Genomic DNA, 18,563 nt, shown 5'->3' with positions numbered 1-18,563 from the left:
TTGGACAATTTTGGAAAACAACAAGTAAACTACCTCCATCCTTTAAGGTAGGTATAACAAACGATTTTTTACGTACGTTAGGAAATAAAGTAGATTTTGAAAACATTTTAAATTTCATTGTTAGAGGCTTTGTTAATGAGAATCCGCAATTCATTCAATACTGTAGGAGGAATATCATAAGGACCTCTATTACTAGATAAATCAAGACTTCTGAGTTCATTGAAAACATCAATCTGGACAAAATTATAATTACTTTTTGAATATTAACAAAAATATTAGATTTGTGTCTGCATTGAAGGCTAAAAAGTGAAACAAACAGCTAACGAAGTGTAAATACTTATTTCTTTTGTTGTTTTTATCTTTTCAATGACGAAATTGTAAGAAGTTACCAAATAATTGTTCAAGATCAGTTTTGAAATCAAATGATATTTTGTACATATTCAGGTTTCAACAGCAATGAAGGCGATATGTTTATTAATCAAAAGTAAAACATACTTTTGTTGTCTGAAGAATATGCATCGACAAAAGTGTGTGAATTGTTAATTAGACATTGCTATTCCTAACAAATATCAAAATTTTATATATTTTCTTTGATAAGATAATAATAACACTTAAACATCTTTTTTAGCTGCTTTTTTTCAATTCTGTTAAACTTATAAATTCACATCACATAATTAGGACCTTCCCACTTTCCGCATATTTTGGCAAATTGAAATAACCTCTCTCAGTAATTCGCCAAAGAGCATTATAGGATTGGACACCAAACAAAACGAAATTACACAAAGATCAGTTGCCAAGATTGTCAATGAGCTGTCAAAAAATATTAACCGAAATTGAGATCTGAGACGGCTAATCATTAGCGCTGGTTTTTCCCAAACCATTTTAAAAGTTTCTTCTCTATGAGGAGTCTCTTCTAATTCTTAGTGTACTTGGTTTAAAATACTTTAATACAATTCGATATACATAAATTTGAACAATGAATCATAACTGGTGGGGTGAATCGTAGTTAGACAATTTCGACATCACCTCCTTGGGGGTGACCGAGTTCCTGAGTTTTGGATCTGGAAGACTTTGCAGGAGTGTGGTTGGCTGGTTGGGATAAAGATTTGGGATTAGCGTTATCAACTCTTCTCTTTCGATTATGGTAACTATTATAACTAAATTCAGACAGAAGAAGGACGAACAACTCAAACAAAAATTGTTACTATCAACAATATTCCCTGGTTGCACTTTGAACAATTGACAAAAGTCGCTAACAATAAAAGACCTTTCTGTCGTTACCAATGGCAGCGGTAACAATCGTCATTTATCCAAATTTGAGTAGCAACTACGGAAAAGTGTTTGTTAAAGAATGAAATTGCACATTGATACTTGGAACCCTCTGTATAGATGCCCTAACGCAAGCGTCATGCTACGCAGGGTTTTTAGTTCTTAGTTTTTAGTCTTTGACGTTTCTAGCACACTTTGTAATAATATAATAAACGATCAGTGTTCTTGTAACATCGACTATTATTCTCATCACACTCACACCTCAGTTTTCAAAAGTGTTTGTAGTGATATTTTTGTGTTTATTTAGTGTCCATCTTTTGTCTGAATTTAGTTAGTTACCAAATTCAGACAAATGAAAAAATTTGTTTACTTGTCTGGTAACCTTGGTTACCAATCCAAGAAACAACTGAATTAAATTTTTGTTTTCGTACTATAAACAGTTTAATAACCGAATTAGCGATAATGAAATGGGAAAACAGCAAGTGTGCCTGCAAAAGGTCGAGTGGTTCCGAATTATATTGGAACCGGACGGCACATCGCCAGCAAAAACCGTGAAAGAAGAAAAGAAAAAGGCGGTTCAAATCCAGGTTCTATTGGCAGAAAGAAAGGTCAACCGCCCGGTAAACCCTGAGCACGACTCCGTTCCAAGTTCCGAAAGAGTTAACTATCTAAAGTAAGTAACAACAGCAAAATTCGGCAAAGTGCCACACCGACATCAGACCCCCAAATGGAGTTAGACATAACGTTAATATAAACAATAAAATAGAATAAAGTATGATAAAAAACAATAACAATTGACAAATGAAGGCGACCGAGGTAACCTTGGTGATCAAGAAATAGTGAGAGTCAGTTTGAGAGAAACAGCTCAAAAGCTCAGTAGTGGCTGTCTTTTTTGTTGATTCATCCTTTGTATTTCAATTATTTGATTGAATAAATTACTGCAATTTCTTGCATATTCTCTGAGGTTATGGGCCCACTGCGTGCAGGATAAAGTTATACAATTGAGGTTGGAAGTCAATTGTGGTGAAGGCAACAGACAAAGATGGCGAACGTTACTGTAAATAACATTCTAAAAATTCAACAACTCGATGGCACGAATTTTAGCAAATGGAAATATCGTGTGGGAATTTTGCTTGATGAAATGGAGTTGAGAAGATTCATCGAGGAATCGTTGGTGGTCATTCTTACAGCGGAAAAAGATGTGACAAAACATCCTACGATTAAGTTGAATGAAAAGAAATGTGTTTCGATATTAGTACAGTCAGTTCATGATAGCCAACTTGAGTATGTTCGCGAAAAAGCTCGGGCAAAGGACATGTTCGACACATTATGCACGATTTTCGAAAGGAAAAGTGTGGCGTCGCAAGTTTTATTACGAAAACAATTGCTGACAATGAAATTCAATGAGTCGGATGATATGATAAGTTTACTTTTGCAATTTGATAAGAGAATTCGAGAGTTAAAGTCAACGGGAGCTACAATGGAAGAGCTTGATGTGGTTGTACATTTGTTGATTACTATGCCATGAGGTTATGATAACCTAGTGACAGCATTGGAAACAATGGATCAATCAAAGTTAACTGTAGAATTTGTTAAAACGCGGTTAATGGATGAGTACAACAAGCGGACTGGTGAAAATGGTTCGAGTAAATCAATTGAGCCTGGAGCAATGTTTGCTGAGAGAAAGACAGTTATATGTCATATGTGTAAAAAATCTGGACACAATAAGGCTCAATGTTTTCGCAATAAAAACAAAAAAGAGAGGTCAAATAGAGAAAGCGCAAACAGAGCAAGCGGTTCATCGATGTATGCAATTGCTGAAGATGGTACCAAAGAGAATTTGGCAGAATCGAAGGCATTTAACGCTCAATTGCAGCAGAATAGCGGTAATTACGCGGAAATAAAATTTGTCTTAGAATCTGGAGCGACTCAGCATATGGTGAATCAGAAGATGTTCTTCGATAAATTGGAACCAATTGACGAAATAAGCATTTCGGTTGCCAAGAAAAATCAAAGCATTGTTGCAAAGCAACGTGGTGACATTCTCGTTAAAACATTTCACCATGGTGACACATCGGTAAAAACAATGGAGGACGTTCTATTCGTGAATGATTTGAAATGCAACTTGATGTCAATTCGAAGACTAACACAAAAGGGATATCGAATTGTGTTTGAGTGTGATTATGCCTATGTATCGCTGAATGGTATCGAAAAGTTTGTCGGACGCGTAAATGGAAGAATGTATGAAGTGACTTTGTACGTTGACAACAATGTGTTTGCGGGATTTACAGGAGTGAATAATTTGAAAACAATATCACAGAATCTATGGCATTTTAGACTTGGTCATCTCAACCGAAATGACATGAAAAAGTTAGCCAATTATATGGCTATTGGTATGAGTAATGTAAAAAAAAAGGATACACAGTTGTGCGAATCGTGTGCACTTGGAAACATGTTCGTTCACCGTTTCCAAGAAATTCAAATACACGTTCATTGCGAGTTTTGGAATTGATTCACAGTGATGTTTGTGGACCGTATCCAACGAATGCATACGATGGGTCACGTTATTTTGTGACATTCATGGATGATTATTCGAGAGCATCCATGGTCTATTGCATCAAGAGAAAAAGTGAAACGTTTGGTAAATTCAAGGAATTTGTTGCAATGGCTGAGGCACTTCATGGCTCAAAGGTGTCAAAATTGAGACATGATGGCGGTGGTGAATATACGTCAAACGAATTTAAAGAATACTGCAAACAAAAGGGTATTCAGATGTTAGTCACCGTTGCATACAATCCGGAAATGAATTCAGTATCTGAACCTTTAAATGAAACGCTGCAACACAAGGCTACGATAATGCTTTTGGCCAGTGGGATGGAAAATAAGTTTTGGAATGAAGCAATTATGTCGGCAAATTATATCAAAAATCGATCGCCAACAAACGCGGGTGGAAAGCAGTTTAAAGACAAGACACCAGCAGAAATTTGGTTTGGAAAGAAACCAGAGCTGTCAAACCTTCGAATATTTGGTTCTGAATGTTACAATCATATTCCACATGAAATGCGGTTGAAATTACAAGCAAAAGCAACAAAATGTATTATGCTTGGTTATGGTGCGACGTTTGGTACGTATTGACTTTGGGATATTGAACAACAGAAGCTAATTTTTAGTCGAAATGTAACATTCAATGAATCATCGGTATTAAATCGATCAAAGTTAGTAAAGATAATCGGTTCAGAGGCGGTTACAGATAGTGGGAGTACGTGTGACGGTAAAGCAGTTCAACCAAATGATGATGAACAGTCGCGTACTGATAAAACTGGAGAAATCCACAGTACTAATTTGGATTGTGTTGGTAACAGCGTTTATTTCGATAACATGGGTATCAGCGAGGTAACTCAACGAAAGAACGGGAGAGTAAGAAAGGCACCGCAACGTTACGGTAATTATGCACCAGAATGTGATGCGCATATGGCACTATCATCTATCGAAGGTGAATCACTAGTGTTATCAGCAGAACGATTTGTTGGTGACGATCCGTCCACAATATCGGAAGCAAAACGGCGTAGTGACTGGTCTGAGTGGGAATAAGTAATCAATTGTGAGATGCAGTCGTTTGCAAAGAACAATACTAGGTTTATTTGCGACTTACCTAGAGGAAGAAAAGCAATCACAGATAAATGAAATGTCTTTATGATTCGGATTGCCTTCATTCTATTCTATTGAGAGGCGGTGTTAATATAAACAATAAAATAGAATAAAGTAAGTTAAAAAACAATAACAATTGACAAATGAATGCGACCGAGGTAACCTTGGTGATCAAGAAACAGTGAGAGTCAGTTTGAGAGAAACAGCTCAAGAGCACAGTAGTAGTTGTCTTTTTTGTTGATTCATCCTTTGTATTTCAATTAATTGATTGAATAAATTACTGCAATTTCTTGCATATTCTCTGAAAAGTAAGTAACAACAGCAAAATTCGGCAAAGAGCTACACCGATATCAAACCCCCAAATGGAGTTAGACATAACGTTCGTCCTTCTGTTTGAATTTAGTTATAAGAGTTGCCATATTCAGACAAAAGAGAAGAGTTGTTAATTTGGCTGGCAACCTCGGTTACTAAACCAATAAACCATGTGTAGGGTCCGCGAAAAAGATAAGCCAAGAGGTACCCGAAAACTAGATGTTAAGATTAAAATCTCGGAACTAGAGGGTGAATTAAAACGAATGAAAGTAAGTAATGCAGTAAGCTGTCTGCTAAACTACAGATACCATCGGTAAATCCTGGAAGTACTCCTACTTCTAACCCTAACACCAATCTGTACTCCCGACCAGCCACCCCACACCTCCAAAACGCAGAAGTCTTCCACAAAGTGGGATACTCCTATGGAGGTGGTCTCGAAATCCTGACAACGCACCCCTGTGCTCTTCTGTTGTTTTTATTCTCCGTTGTCATCACAACCGTTATACACGATGTCTAGATATTCTAACATAACCTGCCTCGAGTGAATTGGACCAATGATGAGTAAGTATAGTGTTTGCATGAGTACTGAGGTTTACACTTTAAAATATCAATTATCATTGGTTGATTGTGTCTTCTGAAATTTTATACATTATGTTCCTACTTTATCTACATGTAAAAAAAAATTAAAAACTAAGTTTCCTAAGTTGTAATACAATATAAGATCAAATCAAATTTACTTGAAAGAAGACAACGTGATTCCAAACCACATATTTCGAATTAGGTTTAATTGAATTAACCATAACTCTTGCCTATAATTGGACAGGGTGACATGCTATAAGGTGACGTAATCTTAGCAACATAATTGTTATTTTCTTTTATTTGACAAACAAACTTCCTTCGTTTCTATTGAAACATGAAAGTCTGCAAAACGTTACTCAATCCAATACTCACTCCCAAATGTCCGTTTATTTTTGTAATTACTAATTAATTAAAATTTTATTTATGTATACATCAGGCTAGTTATCTTCCATTCAATTTCATCCCTCACCTCTCTTAGCAACAATATATATATATATATCGGCATTTAAGTATAAAGTTAACAATGTTAACAAAAACAATTTCTATTCACATGTTAATTATATGCAGAATTACAGACAGTATTTCTTTGATTCAAAATAAATGTCGACGAGAGATCTGCAACTGATTTGATTTCAGTGACTCGTAATCGAAACCTTCAGACAGTAGGTTGCTATTATTGTAAATGTTTAAATATTTCACCTATTTAAATCAAAAGATAATTTACGTAGTTGATTCTTTAAGCAAGAATTAGTGAGCGGCAAATTTCAACTAGGTACTGAATTTTTTCTATCACGTTTGGTTGGATTATTACCCTCAAACAACACTAAGATATCAATCTTTCCAAATTTGCTAATTTTATGTCAAAATTTAATTAGATTCCTCATCTCTAGATGACAACTTCAAATAATGTCAACACATTTTATTAACAAAATCATGAAAAAGTGATTTCTACTTTACAATTTTCTGATTTGCAATCTTTGTTCAGATGAAATTTATAATTAATAGGGCCATCCTATGTCATTTTGTTGAAATTTTCATCTACGTTTGTGCATATATATTTTAAGTGTCTCCACGTTTTCTTGAGAGCTGACAAATTGGACAACTTGGCCTTAGTTGCTGATTTATAATCGCGATTATAGGAACCTGGGATCCTATTAAGTAGTACTTTTCTAAAAAATCTTTATAAACTTTCAAGAGGTGAAACACAATTTACTTTATCTTGAATGTCTATAGGAGCATAAACTTTTTTTTCATTTATGATATTATTATCATTATTACAGATATTTTAGAAGAATACTGCTTAATAGGATACAAGGCTCCGCGATGTGTGGTAGTATAAAATGATCTTCTATGATCAGTATCGCGATTAAATGATCAGCGAATAAGCAGAACAAAAATATTCCATCTTTAGTTCTCGATGTTGTCAGTGTGTTGTCAAATCACGCATACTCTCAAGAAAATATGGAGGCACCAAAAATATATATGCACCAAAGTAGATGAAAATTTTAGCAGAACTGAAAGCCATTAATTATAAGTTTCAACCGAACTAAGATTGCAAATCAATATTTACGCAGAAAATTGTAAAATAGTAATCACTATTTTATGATTTGGTTTATGAATTGTGTTTATATTATTTGAATTTGTCATCCAGACATGAAGAATCTAAATAATGTGCGATATAAAAGTATCAAATATGGAAAGATTAGTATATCATTTGAGGGTGATAACCAATGGTGAAAAAGAAAGTGCATAGTTGAAATCTGTCGCTCAGTTATTCAAGCTGAGAGAATCACCTACGTGAATTTACAGTTGATTTAAAAAGGTGAAATATTTAAACAGTTACAAAAATAGCAACTTCCTGCCTGAATATTTATATTACGTGCCCTGAGAGTCACTGAAATCAAATCAGTTGCAGATCTCTCGTCGACATTTATTTCAAGCTTCAATAGCAACCAATTGTTTGTAAAAAAATAAAATAACATTTATGTTGCTAAGATTACGTTTCCTTATGACACATGTCACAAGTATGTAATTTAGAACAAAGTTGTCTTCTCCCAAGCAAAACTTGATTTGATTCTTATATTGTATTAATATTTCACCAAATTGTGGTTCAGTTATATCTTTTCTTATAATTCTATTCGTTTTAATCCACAGTGTCAGCAAACTGACAGAGCAAAGGAATATCGTGATGATTTTTCGATTTGATATTATATTGTTGATGGTAGAAATGTTTCGAATCAATCTCATCCTTATATTTCAACCTACACTGGAAGACTATAAATGAGATTCACAAATAATTAAATATAACTTAACTTTACAAATAAAATTGCTTAGTTTAACTTAACAGCGGCGTTTACTAGACAAGGAATCGCACTTTCGGTCAGAAAAGGACGCAAAACAAAACATAGCCCGTAATGTGGTGCCGCCACGAAATCAAATAAACATTCGGTTTTAAAACGTTCGTGTGCACAATTTTTTGCATGGGACAGGACCGCACTCGAGATCTCATATTTATAACGAATTTATTGGTTGTAAATAGCTTATGAAATTTATAATAGTAATAAATTCTTAATATATTTTTATTAATTAAAATTATATAAAATTAATATATGATACAATAATATATATGAAAAATATAATAATGTATACAGTTACTAATGGGGTTTGTGTCGTATAGTTAGTTCTAAACCAATCACATTTTATCATATAAACAAATATAATAAATACGATATACAAATACGGATGTCAATTTACAATCTATTATTAATTTAAAAAAATGATCTCAAAGTTAATCTTTAATCGATTCTTATTGTTTCGATTTTGATTGTGTAGGATAGTGACCTTATCTCTAAATTTGCATTTAGTACATACTCTTGGCGCCACGAAAATTACTTTCGCACCCTTAGAGTGAGGAGTGATACAAACCAGTGCATGTGACCTGCGTGTATTTTTGTGTCGAAATTTAAGTGAAATGTGATAACATCAACAAAACGGATGGAATTTTTCTGTTCGGGTAGTACTTGAGTTAAGTGGTCAATGAGAGGGGTGCGATTTAGTATACATTTAAAACGAGCCAGAAATTTTAGTTCAGTTTTGGTGGTTGAAGAAACAGTCACAGTTTCAAACAAAGAAACAAATTAGTCTTATTTTAGTCGTGAGCCAAAGTGTAATTTATTGTAAACTCTTAAAGGTAAGTTTTTTATTCAATTTTTGATTTATATTGCTGTATTATTGTTTAGTATATATATATTTGTTAATTCATGTCATCAATTAATTGATTTTTACTTGTATATGTCACAATTTTGATATTATTTCATATTTTTGTGTCCTTGGTTTTCCATTGGTTGCATCTATATTCCATGTTCATTGTTTGTTGTTGGTTTTTCTCCCAGTGAAATTATGAATAAAGAATGATTTATTTGAAGAATGTATTATGTTTATTTCAAATCGAATTTAGTGAATTTAATATAAATATCATAGTTTTAAATTTTTATTACATATATAGTATATAGTCGGCTGCAGAATGGCATTACCACCCCAAGGTCGAGTTTATGTAATTAAATTAACTTTATAAAATTGGAATATCAAGTGACACATAATTATGAAATTTAAAATCAAAGAAGCATGAACCATTGTATATTATAATGTATTTATATATAATGGTATACAATAATAAAATAAAAGCAATATTAATTCTAGAAAGTGCCGAAAACGCGTATATTTGCTTCTTGGACTAAGAGACGTGGAAAAAAAATCAAAAGTTCAAGTAAATGTACAAAGATAAAGGGAAGTAGAGAAAATAGGATCATATATTGTGGATAAACTTTTAGAACGAGTTGAGAATTATAAAGAATCTACCCAATGTTCCCGATATATTTTAAATGAGATACTAGATAATATTTTCAATTCACGTCCAAACGAAGAAGCTCTTAGTCCATGTGGTACAACAACCCCGTTACGTTCTGTTAGAACTAAGTCTAATTTAACCCCATGCAAAAGTGAAAGAAAAACGTTTTCAGAAATAAATGAAGAATATGAACGGTACGTTTTTATTCAAATTGGCAAAATTCATCTTTTTTGGAAACCATATCTGACGGCGACGACTTAATTAGTATTATTTTAGAATTGAAAATTTTCCTTTGGATATAGAAGTTGTTCCTGAAATCAATTCATTGACAGCTTATCGAATTGCAGATATCAGATACTTCCTAAATATAACAACTAAAATTCAAGTACAACACAACAAGAGGTGCACTGGTGGACAATTAGTTTATCTAAAAGAAGTGCGATGTGGGTTAAGAAGCACATTTATTTTAAAATGCAACATTTGTGACAAAGAAGTATCAGTTTCAACAGAAAATCCGAAAACAAGGTCCAAAATTAATAGAGCAGCTGTATGGGGAACATTTTCAGTAGGAAGCACCTACGCACATTTAATGGAATTATTGAAAGTAATGGATATTCCATGTTTATCTAAAAATTTGTATTATAAAATTCAAAATGAATTGGATCAGGTGTGTTATAGTACCATTACTGAAATTTTTATTGTTTTTATACATGAAATATTATAGGTATGGAAAGAATCATTATGGCTTGCTTTGGAAGAAGCTGGAAAATTAGAACGTGAAGCTGCAATTAAGGAAGGACATGTAGATTCACATGGCATTCCATATATAACTGATGGATATTTAGATGGAGGATGGTCTAAACGAAGCTATGGACATACGTATAATGCAAATTCTGGAGCTGTAAGTTTATAATATATTCGGATATGTAACAAATAACATTTTATGTTATAATTTGTAGGCTGTTATAATAGGGAAAACAACAGGAAAAGTATTATTCGTAGGTGTAAGGAATAAATACTGTTGTATTTGCGCTAGAGCCGAAAACAATAATGAAGCTGCTAAAACACATATTTGTTTTAAAAATTGGTCCGGTTCATCATCTTCAATGGAACAGGATATAATAGTAGAGGGATTTAATAACAGCATAGAAATGCATGGGTTGAAATACTTAAAATTTATTGCAGATGGTGATTCCTCAGTTTTTAAAAATATTAAAGAAAAGGTACCATATGGACACGAGGTAAACTTGTAATATAAAATAATAGTTAGATAAGTTTTACAAATATTTACACAATACTTTTTAGGTTGTTAAAATTGAATGCATGAACCATGTATTAAAAAATTTCAGTAAAAACCTTTTCAAGGGGTCCCTGTTGATGACAGAAAGATGTTAAAAAGCGATACTATTAATGAACTAAATAAATCAGTTCAATCTGCAATTTACGCAAATACGCAGGATCCGGAAAATCTAAGAGCCGATATTAGAAATTCAATATATCACGTTTATGGTAATCACAGTGCTTGCATACAGTATTTGTTCACCAATACTGGAGACGTTTCTAATGATCGAACAACTCAACTTATATCTTCTGGCCTGCATCACCATCTTTTTGGTGCTATTGAGCAATTATTAATGAAGGCTGATTTACTTCTTGATAAAGAAACCAACAATAAAGCAGAAATTCATTTCAAATACGAGCTCATTTAAGCGTCCTCTCTTACAATTATGGTTCAGATTGGCATACAAAACCTTGGAAATCATATTTTAATGAAAGTCCAGGTAAAAATCTAAAAAAATTTATAAGTGCTCAGGGTAATGAAAAAGAGCGGAAGCGCAAAAATCCTTATGATAGGGAATCTGTAAAAAAAAGGATCAAATTTTCAGGAGATTCTAACTATGGTCCTAACATAGCGGAAACATATGTTTCAGATAGTGATATCAACTCATCAGTACAAAATTTGTGCGAACGTTTGAAGGTGGTGTATGCGTTATGTATATATACATAATTTTTAAACAAGTTTTCTTAAAGATAACTAAAGAAGAACAGTTTAAAATAAACGAATAAACAATTGGCCAATTTAACAATCCAAATTATTTAACGGAAAGAATGCACCGGCTTACTGCTTCCAATTTTGGAGATGTTATAAAATTAAAAGAATCGACATCTTGTGATAGTATAGTTAAAAAAATTTTAAGAAAAAATAATTTTTCTACTGAAGCTACAAAGTACGGGAAAATAAATGAAACGGTAGCAATAAAAAAATTTGAAGAAGAATACAATAAAATTGTAAAGCCTGCCGGTTTATTTGTTGACGTTCTTCATGGATATTTAGGAGCTTCACCTGATGGTATCAAATTTTTATAAATTATATTGTGTATTTTTATAATTAAATTTTTATATTTTCAGGAATTATATCTGAAGACGAAATTGTGGAGGTCAAGTGTTCTTATAAGACCTTCAAATCTGGATATTCGTTAGAAGAGGGGATTATAAGAAAACAAATACCATATTTGTCAATGAAAGACAATAAAATAGCACTTAGGAAAAATCACGAATATTACTATCAAATACAAGGCCAACTAAATATTATAGGAGCTAAATTATGCTATTTTATTGTATATTCAGGGCCAAAAAATAAAATTCACGTCGAAGTAATTCCTAAAGATGAAGACTTTTGGATTAACAAAATGCTTCCAAAATTGGAAAGATTCTTTTTGAATTGTCTGGGGCCAGAGATAATTTTAAATAGAAGAGGGCGAAATTTAAAATGTTTAGATCCATCCTACATCAGAGAAGCGCAAGAAAAGAAAAAAAAATGACATTTTAATAAAACATTAATTTTTGAAATAATTTGTTTCGCTACGTTCCATTCCTATAAATTTCATTCAAATTACAAAGTTTACGCATTACTTTACTGTAATTATAAACCAAACAATATTGTATATAAAAAGTGTTTTGATTTTAATTTATCAGATAATGAAAATTGTATTGTATTATATTATATTGAACAATAAGCAGAATTTTCATTTTAGATTTCCAGGTTAAAAATTTACTATTTAAATAATTTGATAACTATTTAAATAATGAGATTATAATATATTTTTACATCACATAAATTTAATTAATGATGAATAATCAATTATCAATATTTTTTAAAAAAATATATATTATTTTTGAATTTCTTGTATGATACAGGCTCACATGGCTTTCTTACATGTGGCCAATTTGTAATTCTGAAATTAGTAGTATTATGAATCAAAGAGTTTCTAAATTTTATTACTATAATAACGTATAAAAATGTACAAATTTCCCTGAATACGCCTATTGACTGGCCATCTATGAATAATGAGTGGAACACATGACATACCCCCCTTCCTTCTCCCCAATCACTGATACTTACAGATTTCTATGATTATTCGGTTTACGTATGAAATTTTATTAATTTGCTAATTTGGAGCAAATCTAAAAAACGAATTATTTTTCTCGGAAAATTTTTACTGTACAGTCTTGTTAAATATCTAAACTTTGACATGACATATTTCATTTACCAAAATATTCTTTATTTTTTGAGTTATTTGCTGTACAAAAATGGTAGAAAATGACCTTAGTTTGATCATCAATCACTTTGTTATTAAATAAAATTACGGCTTTAAAACTATGTCATGTCAAAGATCAAACATTTGTTAATCCACACCCAAAATTTCAAATAGATTGATTGCGTAGTTTTTGAGATTTGCTCCAAGTCGTCGGCGGCGTTTGTATAGGGAATTTAACACAGGGAGACGCCGCCCTTAAGGCGATAATTTAGTTTGGTGTTATAAAATGGTTTCGACACATTGTCGATTATTTCAAACTCCAATTATTCAGTAGCAAGATTTACAGCTATATATAACATAATTATTTATAATATATACAACATAATTATTTAGGAAACGCATTTACCGTCATAAAGTACAGATTACAATAGGAAAAATTTCTTCGCCACAATTATCAAATTATAATTATTATAAACATGCCTAATTCTCAAATGTTAGATGAGTTGAAACATAGGTCCATACTGTGGAAACATTTCAACAAAATGAAAGTACCTGCTTTATACACACACAGATATGTGGAACTCCAGCAGGAACATTCCAGTCCTCAGCCTTGTTTTATTCTTTATTGGGATTTTTTCTTGTACTTTTTTCTGATTTCTTGGATTTTTTTTTTCATATTTCATAGCCTCGGAGAAAATATTTCCCGATATCGTGTGGCTTTGTCGTAGCTCATTTCATCTTCATTTATATGATAGTAATCAGTCTGTCAATGTGTAACTAACTCCTGGTGTCCAACGAATCGTCGAAATAGTTTATTTGTTTTTTATTTAAATTAAATAATTTAATTGTGTATGTTTTAGCATAAAATATATCATTAATTATAAAAATCTTGAATACAGATGAAAATCATACGTACATTTAAATCCAATTCTTGGGACACTAGAATCTTTCCAGCATTTGCCTTTTACATCGTACTTTCAGATTTCAATCTGAATTTATTCTGAAAACAAATTATGTATAAGAGAGGTATGTTTCCGTATGAACTGGTTACAGTTTGGTGGTAACCAAATAAAGAAATCTTTTTGGGCTACTTGATTTTATGAAAAATATTTAAATTTGTTTATGACAACGAAATTCAAATATTTGCAAATGAATAACAAATTGTTAATGTCATAAGCTCTTTATAGAACAACTTAAGAAACATAGTTCTTAATTATTTTTTACAGGTAGATCAAGATGGAACATATTGTATAAAATTTCATAAGATTTGTGCTCACAATCATTAACATCCATATTGCTAAAAAGTAAATCCCAATCAACTAATGATAAGTGATAGTTTAATAAGTAAACCTCAGTACTCATGAAAACACTATACTCATCATTAGTCCAATTCACTCGGGGCAGATTTCAATCTCCAGTTACTAAAAATATATCCACTGATGCACAATGATTGGAATCAAAAACTGAACCAGATGCTGGTAAATTGTTCCAATTATTCACTTTTGGCTTTTGACCTTAATGGAAATAAAGACTTCCGGTACTTTCGTGTCCTTTCGGTGAGCGCAGGGGTGCGTCATCATCAGACGATTTCGACATCACCTTCATAGGCGTGACCCACTTCGTGGAAAACTTTTGCGTTTTGGAGGTGTGGGGTGGCCAGTTGGGAGAAAGGATTGATGTTAGAAGTAGAAGTATTTCCAGGATTTACCGAAGGTGTCTGTAGTTTAGCAGACAGCAGATATTTTATTCCTAAGGCATAGTTTTCGGGTACCTCTTGAAGCGCCGGCAGACTTTTGGGTTTTATTGAGTTTTTCACTTGGTTTGTCATTTCTCCTCAAATTACACATAGTTTATTGATTTAGTAACTGATATATATATATATAATATGTACAGTTATATCCTTCAAACACGGCGCCCAAAGTCGAGCCGGTTCGAATATCCGTACCGACACGACGATCCCCGACTGAGACCGTACCGATTCACATCCGGGACAATGCAGTAAGTTTTCTTTTGTTTTTTAAATATTATATAAATGTCCTTAGATACATACTTTATTGTCACTAATGGTTAATGATAATAAAATAATTTGACTATAAATTTTGAATGTATTTTTTCATATACATTTGATTTATCTGAGTTTGAATCCGAATATACACGCACACTGGTAAAAAGTAATAATTTTCAAGGAAATAAATAATATATATTAGGGAAAATTTTAATATTGATAAGATTTAGATGACTGAGATAATGTTAGAAATTGTTCAGTGTTCAAATTTATGTATATTGAATTGAATTAAAGCAAAAAGATAAATCCACTAACATTTAGAAAAAAGTTTTCATAGAAAAGAAACACTTAAATTAGTTTGGCAAAATTGTGAAGACTGATATGGAATACGGTTCGTATTCTTTGACAACTCATTGACAATCTTGACAACTGATCTTTGTGTAATTTTATTTTGTTCTGTATCCGATCCTATAATGCTCTTTGGCGAATTACGGAAAGAGGTTATTTCAATCTGCCAAAATGTGCGGAATGTGGATCGTATAAATATTACTCCAGGAGCTGACCCAGCGTACAAAATATGATATGCTTTCCTTAGTTAACTTAATGCTGTCTTGTTAACCCTAATTAGTTTACTTGAAGCATTCTTCTAAAAAAATCTAATTTACAGCACAATGTAGCTTACACTATTATAAAGAATGAAAAATTTTGACACTACTTAAAACAAATAATGTTTCATCTCCTCTTGGGAAGCCAATTATAACTGATGCGATGACCTGCTAGGAGTGCACTGAAACTACACATAAACTGTTAAAATTGTAATTTGAATTGTGCGCCTGTGGACAGTTAAGTTGTAATTTTAACACTAAATTCTTAAATATAAATTTTTCTTCAGAAATAATAAATTCTTTTAAGCGCAGAAAGGCTTATTTACTGAGAAAAGTAATAAAGTTAACCTAAAACGTCAATACGACAATTGAAAGGTGATTTCTCGTAACATCTGGAATAAGGGTTCTTAAATTGTCAGCAAACAATCAATTGGCATTAATTGAAAAGTTAACCGGCCGAGATAATTACGTAACCTGGCGATTTGCTGTAAAAACACATCTACAGCAAGAGAAGTTGTGGACTGCATAAACCTCCCCACATGTGTCATTGTGGACACAAAATGAGTCACAAAGGCAAAAACTAGGATAAATTTACCAGTTGACTAAATAAATTACGTGCACATACAAGAGAGTAGTACTGCAAAAGAAGTATAGGATACGTTTTCATAAGTATTTGATAACTCTTGGTTGACACGCTGTGATGGGCTGCTGCATGATCTCTGTAATACTTCACTTACTGCACGTTAAAACGTAGAGAAATATGTGAGCAAAATAATGTGTACCGCTCACAAGCTCAGAAACATTGGTTTCGAAGTTGGCGATGAATGGCTATTTACAGTGCAACTCTCCGGTCTACCAGAATCCTATCAACCAATGATTATTACTATTGAAAGCTCCGGCATGAAGGTAACTTCAATTTTTGTGTGTGTTGTTAGGTTTCCCAGTCAACAAGAACAACCACAAGAAACAAAGTAAGTAAGGGTGCTACACTTGTAATAAGTAAGGTCATAAAAGTCCTCAAATGCAAATCCAGGACCAAGAATGTTCAACAAAAAGCAAGTAGTTCATCATATGCTGTTGTGTTTGAGGCAACATCCAGCCAAAATGACCCATGGCAAGTGTAAGTAAGAACATGCTTGAAAATATGACGGCTCCTGTCATACATAAAATCAGAGTCGCAGACAACAAAGTATAATCTGTGCAATGCTCAGTACAAGTGAGGTTAGACCATGACGATGAAGGTCAAAACAAAAAGGTGCTTTTTACGAAAGTATTATATGTTCCTAAACTGGCAACAGATTTATTGTCTCTAAGGCAGATTATTTGCGGTGGTAGCCAAGTAAAATTTGACGGAACAGGCTGTGTTATGTGAGGGTCGACTGGAATAGTATTAGGATTAGCATTAGTCTTTTCAAATCTGTTTAAAATTTGTTCCACATAAATACTAAAACTTTCTATTTGCATTCCCAAATAATTACTTGGGGTTTCCATTATTTTAATTTCAAATGTGTTTTTCAGTTCTCTTTTAAATCAATTTAGTTCTGATTCATCAGTTGAGAATAACAGGCTATCATCAACATAGACACAACTAGCATTTCTTCTTACTGAAATCAAATTTACTTGAAAGAAGACAACTTTTTTCTAAATTACATATTTCGAATATGGTTTATTTGGACATTGGACGTTTTGTTTATATTGTAACGTCTGGCACATGTCACAAGGAAACGTAATCTTAGCAACATAAATGTTATTTTCTTTTATTTGATAAACAAATTTCCTTCGTTGCTACTGAAACTTGAAAGTTCGTGATTTCCGTGATTTTTCAGGACTCGTAATCGAAATTTTCAGACAAAAACTTGCCATTAACGTGGTTGATTCTTTAATTAGTGAGCGATAATTTTCAACGGTGCACTGAATTTTTCTCTTTCACTTTTGGTTGGGTTATCACTCTCCCACAACACTGAGATACCAATGTTTCCATATTTGCTAATTTTATGACGAAATTTATTTAGATTCCTCATGTTTGGATGACAAGTTCAAATAATGTCAACACAACTTTTAAACCAAATCATGAAATATTGATATCTATTCTACAATTTTCTGCGTAAAGATTTGCAATCTTTTTACAGTAGAAATTTATAAGTAATAGCATTTTTTGTTGGTTTGTTACATATATATTTTTAGTGTCTCCACGTTTTCTTGAGTGTTCCTAACGAGTACGCACGTTTTGACAACTCTCTGACAACTTAGTCAACTAATGTTGGAATATTTTCGTTCTGGTTAATTGCTGATCTTATAATCGCGATACCGATTATAAAAAGAGGTTATTTTATACGACAAAGCATCGCAAAGCCTGGGATCCTATTAACTAGTATTTTTCTAAATATCTACTTTATAGTGCAACAAGGGCAACATAATTAAAAGGCACGCTTACACTATTATAGACATTCAAGAAGTGAGACACGATTACTTGTTTTACTTATATGTTCCATACTTGCTTTAAAAATGTGTTAAAATCGTGGTAGTAACTCTCCATATGCGTTGAATTGTAAATGGAGTTCTTAGGATGCTTTATTTAAATTTGCAATTTGTAAAAAGAAATAATTTTTGAGGGTATTAGAGAGTTTGATGAATAACCCGAAAAGTTTTGACATTGACAGAATTTGGAAGGGCGTGACAACTAAGTTGACTTATTAATTACTAGTCAGTAATAGATGATGTTAACAGAGAAATGGAAAGATTAAATATTTCTACTCATA

At 32.4% G+C, this 18,563-nt stretch overlaps 1 protein-coding gene across 1 annotated transcript; it reads left to right on the top strand.

Moving 5' to 3' along the window:
- The first annotated feature begins 4,647 nt into the window (after positions 1-4,647).
- Positions 4,648-11,050, top strand: LOC126264370 (uncharacterized). Its single transcript, XM_049962043.1, has 4 exons — positions 4,648-4,686; positions 10,380-10,556; positions 10,615-10,896; positions 10,961-11,050. The coding sequence occupies exons 1-4, from the start codon at positions 4,648-4,650 to the stop codon at positions 11,048-11,050; spliced, it is 588 nt and encodes a 195-aa protein (XP_049818000.1).
- The last annotated feature ends 7,513 nt before the right edge of the window (positions 11,051-18,563 follow it).

The sequence above is a fragment of the Aethina tumida genome, chromosome 1 (genome assembly GCF_024364675.1).
Source record: "Aethina tumida isolate Nest 87 chromosome 1, icAetTumi1.1, whole genome shotgun sequence".
NCBI classification, from domain to species: Eukaryota; Metazoa; Arthropoda; class Insecta; order Coleoptera; family Nitidulidae; genus Aethina; species Aethina tumida.
The sequence above is the reverse complement of the archived record's forward strand: the minus strand, read 5'-3'. Positions and strand labels throughout refer to the sequence as shown.